The sequence below is a fragment of the Quercus suber genome, unplaced genomic scaffold, assembly GCF_002906115.3.
Source record: "Quercus suber isolate HL8 unplaced genomic scaffold, Cork oak 2.0 scaffold_539, whole genome shotgun sequence".
Taxonomy (NCBI): domain Eukaryota; kingdom Viridiplantae; phylum Streptophyta; class Magnoliopsida; order Fagales; family Fagaceae; genus Quercus; species Quercus suber.
The window spans coordinates 481,187-486,626 of record NW_027069987.1 but is presented as its reverse complement, the minus strand read 5'-3'; the positions used below and the strand labels follow the sequence as shown (position 1 = coordinate 486,626).

At 36.3% G+C, this 5,440-nt stretch overlaps 1 protein-coding gene across 1 annotated transcript; it reads left to right on the top strand.

Moving 5' to 3' along the window:
• Positions 1 to 819: 819 nt before the first annotated feature.
• LOC111992775 (probable disease resistance protein At5g43730) lies at positions 820 to 5,097 on the top strand. Its single transcript, XM_065764038.1, has 2 exons — positions 820 to 1,021; positions 3,152 to 5,097. Exon 2 carries the CDS (start codon positions 4,046 to 4,048, stop codon positions 5,009 to 5,011), a length of 966 nt encoding a protein of 321 aa, XP_065620110.1. The 5' UTR covers positions 820 to 1,021; positions 3,152 to 4,045; the 3' UTR covers positions 5,012 to 5,097.
• Positions 5,098 to 5,440: the final 343 nt, after the last annotated feature.

The following is a 5,440-nucleotide window of genomic DNA, read 5'->3' as shown; positions in this document are numbered from 1 at the left end:
ATCCCCTTCTATCAGAGGCACCCTTCCCTTATATAGCATTGTCTTCTTACATCTCCTCCGTCCACTTGTTTATCATCCAGGCATCCACTTGAGTGCATGTCCCATCACCCCACTTTTAACCTTATGTGAGTGGCGGTAGCTGCGAAAGCACTGTTCAGAGGTCCTATCCACATAAATGCGGCCAAGAAGGTAGGTGCAGTGCATTAAATGTGGTGGTTGAAGTATGCCTCCTTGATATTTCTCTGCTCCCGTTATCTTTATGTGTGTCCGAGGTTCCTCTCCCCCTTGACACTTGTCAAATAAATCGCTTGAACCTCCCATACTCGTGTTGGGTCTGGCCTCTTCGGATCCGAAGATGCAGGACTACTCGGACATATGAGCATCTCCTCGGATGGTATGCGGGCTTGTCTCAAGGCATCCCCTTTTGACGTGGGCCTCTGACTGAAGGTCACACTTCCTCGGACGAAGAGTGCTCCTCATTCAGGGCCTTGGGCCCAATAAGTTGGGTTGGGTTTTTCTCCCCCCACATAATCAAATTAAGATAAAATTTGGATTATAATCAAATTAATATTTTTATTAACTGAAGAATTATAAGAGAAGAAAAATTATATATATTTTTTTCTTAAAATTAAATTTTTTAAAAAAATTCTATATTTTGATGAAATTACTTGACACAGCTACGGCTTCTATGTTCAATAACAATTTTACACAACCACCGTTTTTAAGTTCAATAACAATTTTCAAAAGCTAGAGGCCCCACCCCCTCATATCTATTATTAGTGGAAATAACAGATAGGAGACAAATTGGCAGAAAAAACAAGTTTGAATAACCTGCCAAGCCGCCTAAAGAGAATATACCGTCCTGCATTACCCTTTCTTCCTTTCCTTCCATGATACAGATTGAGGTACATGCTACAGATTAAACAATTAACAGAGCTGCCATTTGATTCCTACAGTGCTAAGAAGAGCAATGGAAGGGTGCATCCACTAATCAAGTTTTCAGTTCAAAATTCGTCCCTTGGTAAGTCAAAAAATGGTTCAAATTCTGATCCTTAGTTTAAACTCTTTGTGCTCCTCTAAACAATACTCTAACGCCCCTGATTTTTCCCAGAAGTGCTGAATTTTCGATATAAATTCCTTTCACAATTGAGAGTGGACTAAGTCTTGACAGAAACTATTGAGCTTATTGTTAGAATTTTGGCCAGTTTTGAGTTTATTCATTGACAAAATTGGACTTTTCTTCAAATGAAATTAGGACAGTAAAGAAATTGATGCTTCAATCAAGTAGCTGTGAGTTGTGACTTTTTTCTTTTCTCCAGAAATAGTAGTTGGAACTTGATACCTTTAACTAAAATTGGTTTGAATTTAATTAATTTAAGATCTGACTGCTGATACTAAGGTTAGGCCATTTTGGGGTTTCAATGTTTTCTTGTGAAATTGAGGGTTCTAATATGGATCAGTACCATCTTTGGCGGGAAACTCAATTTTGTGATCATTTACATTTTTTTATTATATAAAATCATAATTCAATTGTTACCAAAAAAGAAGAAGAAAGGAATTTAAAGCTTGAATCTCCTTATAGAGGAGATCAAGCAATGCCGCTGTACAATGAATATGTTTTTATCCTACTTTGCTTTATATGCTTTACCCCTTTTTGATAAGTAGTACACCCATTTCAATTCCTTTGATTATTGGTTAAATCACATGATTGATGATTGATGTTTGATTACATGGATATAACTTGATGATGCTTGCTTGAATTTATGCTTGAAATCTCACATCTACCTAATCTTGCATGGCTTACCCATTGTTGCATGGCCAATCTACATTCTGTCCTTACCCATTTTGATGTCTACCTCAAATATTTTGTCCTTGAAGCATGTAATTGAATAATATGACTATATGAACATGGTGATGTATATTTCATTAAATCTATGCTTGTACTATTTGGAGCACATAATGCATGTCTTTAATTAGCATAGGATTTTTGTGTGATAATTGGTTATGTTGTTGGGCTTATATTGCTACTGTTCATGTGGTTTATATATATATATATATATATATATATTTGTCCTTAAATAAAAGGTTTTCATATGCTTGCTAGCTAACATTGTAAATTCATAACCCTAAGCATTGTTTGCAATAATTTCAATAAAATTTTCAAAAAAAAAAGTGATTTCAATTTTTTTTTTTTTTTCAAAATGGTTTCCACCAAAAGAAAAAAGAGTTTCTATTGTTTTCAAAAGAGCTTTCCAAAAAATAGATCCATAAAGTCTCATTTTCAAAACCCATATGAATTTTTCAGTAAAAATTACTAAGGGAAATTTTCCATCCAAAACTCATGAAATTTTTCCACAAAAAGTTCATGAGTTTTTTTTTTTTTTAATACCCCAAGGGAATTTTTCTCGAAAAAAAATCATGATATTTTTATTAAAACCCTCATTTTCCAAAAACAATTTTTCTTTTCAAAATAAATCTTCATTAAGCCAATGGACCCCTGGGTTTAAAAACCGAACCAATCAATGAACCAGACCTTGGGCAATTTTACTAGACCCAACTAGTACCTGGTTTCTTGTCTGGTTTTCAAAACCATGGATGGACCACACAATCAAGTCAGGAAAATTCCTCTCTCCCCCCGGGAAAAAATAACTGTTTACTTTATTGTCTATTTTGCACGAGTATTTACATGGGATTCAATTTAAATTGATGTCTTTTTATAATAATTAAAAAAAAAATTGAGGTAAACCACACTTGACTTCATATGTCCTTAATTCCTTTAAAATGTACTATAAAGTTATATTGTATCCATGCGCTTCACATGTCATTTCCTAAAATAAGTTATAGATATTCACATGCTCTTAAAAACCAGTATAATTTCAAAATCCAAATTCTAAATTTTTTAGTTCTCTTAAATAGTGAAATTTAGGATTAATTTCAAAATAGCATATCTTCTTAGAATCTTGGAATCTAAACAGTCAGTACTAGCCACGAGCTAATCTGCAAAAAGAGAGGGAAAAAGAAGAAAAGAAAAAAGTAGCATCTCTTCTACTCACAAGTCACAGCAACCCCTTTTTCAGTCTCTTTTCGGTTTCTTTTCTCATTTTCCACCTCCTTTTAGCTGACCATTTTTCGTTAAAATTTGTTTTCGTAGTTACCCATAGCCATGGCTTCTGGCATGTTCGTGGAAGTCATTAAAGAAGTTGGGTTGTGCCTATGGAATTCTGGGTCCAAGTGTTTAGTCCACATTCGCGATTTGAAAGAAAATCTCAAGTCCTTGGAAGTTACTATGGAGCAACTCATGCAAATATATGAAGATGTGCAGCAAAGGGTCCAAACCGAAGAGTTATTACTACTCGCGAAGCGTACCAGCGAAGTGGCTGGCTGGTTTGATGAGGTACAGAAACTGAAAGAAGATGTGAGCAAAACTCTCCGAAATGGTGAGCAGAACAAGTGTCTCGCAGGTTATTGTCCCAAAAACTGTTGGCAAAGCTACAAGTTAGGAAAGAGAGTAAGAAAAATGCTGGATGAAGTAGAAAAGCTGAAGAATAATGGTCGATTCAACGTTGTGGTTGCAAAGATGCATAATTCCGTTAACAAGAAGCCTATGGATGAGACCGTGGGTTTAGATCCCATGCTTCAAAAGGTCTGGAGATGCATTGAAGACAAGAGTCTGAGAGTCATTGGTTTATATGGAATCGGAGGTGTCGGAAAGACTAGACCCTCCTTCACAGAATAAACAATCTGCTCTTGGGCCTAAGTCATGATTTTGTTGAAGTTATTTTGGTTTCAGTATCAAAACAACCAGACGTGAAAAATATTCAGAATACAATTCTCCAAAAATTGGGTCTCCCTGAAGGCTCTAGATTCGTTTCTACAGAGGAAAATGCCACGCTAATATGCCGCAGGCTAGAAGAGAGAGTTTTTGTTATTGTTAGATGATATATGGGAACGGCTTGATCTCAACCTTGTAGGAATTCCTCTTCCAGATGATCAGAATGAGTCCAAAGTAATATTTACAACCCGATTAAAGGAAGTTTGTGGCCTCATGGGAGCTCAGCAAAATATCAAGGTAGAGTGTTTAGCACAAGAAGAAGCCTTACGTTTGTTTCGGATGAAGGTAGGTGAAAACATTTTAAATTCTGATCCACGTATACAGCAGCTTGCAGAAGATATGGCTGCAGAATGCAAAGGCTTGCCGCTAGCTCTGGTCACTGTTGGGCTTGCAATGGCTAGTAGGGAGGTTCCAGAAGACTGGGAGTCTGAAATAGCCGCATTGAGGAACACTCCTTCCGAGTTTCCAGGCATGGATTCTGTTCTGCTTCCTTTGAAGTTTAGTTTCGAAAAACTGCAGAATGCTACCCTTAAGTCTTGTTTCTTGTATTGTTGTCTATTCCCTGATGGATATAACATCAGGAAAGAAGAACTCATTGAATATTGGAGAGCAGGAAGGTTTCTAGATGAATATGACCGTGACGGAGAATATATAATCAGAAGTTTGAAGCGTGCATGTTTACTAGAGAGTGGTGAATCAGAAGAGTTCGTTAGGATGCACGGTTTGATTCGTGACATGGCCTGGTGGGAATGTAAAGACAAGGTTGCAATATTCATCAAAAAAGATGCTGAGTCAGATGAAGAACGCGGATTAAGAATACGGAATGGAGTAGAAAGGTTGTCTTCGTGGGATTATAGTATAGAAGATGTCCTCATAAATTCTTCCCCGTCATGCATAGAACATTTCTGCAAAAATGTCACGCAGTTACCGAATCTCCGTACTATGATTTGTAAGGTTCCAATGTTAACAACATTTCCAGCTGGTTTCTTCCCTTTGATGTCTGCTTTGACACTCTTGGACTCGTCAAATAATTTTCTCTTACGTGAGTTACCCCAAGAGATTGGTAAATTAAACAACTTGGAATATCTTAATGTCTCTGAAACTGCTATCATAGAATTGCCGGCTGAAATTCAATGTTTGGAAAAGTTAAGGGTCTGTTTGGATACAGCTGAAAACTGAAAACTGAAAACACTGTAGCAAAATAATTTTTAAATGTGTGAATAGTACCGTGGGACCCATTTTTAATGAAAAAATTGCTGAAAAGTGAAAATTGTGGATCTGTGAACAGTAAATTTGAGTTGAAAAGTCAAACTTTGCGGCTACTGTTCAACGAACAGTAGCCGCTACAGTACATAAACAGTAAAAAAACTGAAACCCGTAAAAAAAAAAAAAAAAAAAAAAAAAAAGCTGAAACGCAAACGCGTTCAGCTTTTCCACCCAAGCCAAACGGTCTCTAAGTGCTTGATATTAAATGGAACAAACATTTCGGAAATACAAAGGGGATTGATATCTGAAAAGTTCTCCCAATATCTATAGAGTTTATCACAGAAACTCAAGAAATGGAAAACAGAGAAAAGAGAGAAAAACAGAGAGAGAGAATAGTTTTGA

Bases quoted from the DNA above. Each gene is read 5' to 3' on its own strand.
- LOC111992775 (XM_065764038.1), top strand. From the start codon at position 4,046: ATGGGAGCTCAGCAAAATATCAAGGTAGAGTGTTTAGCACAAGAAGAA.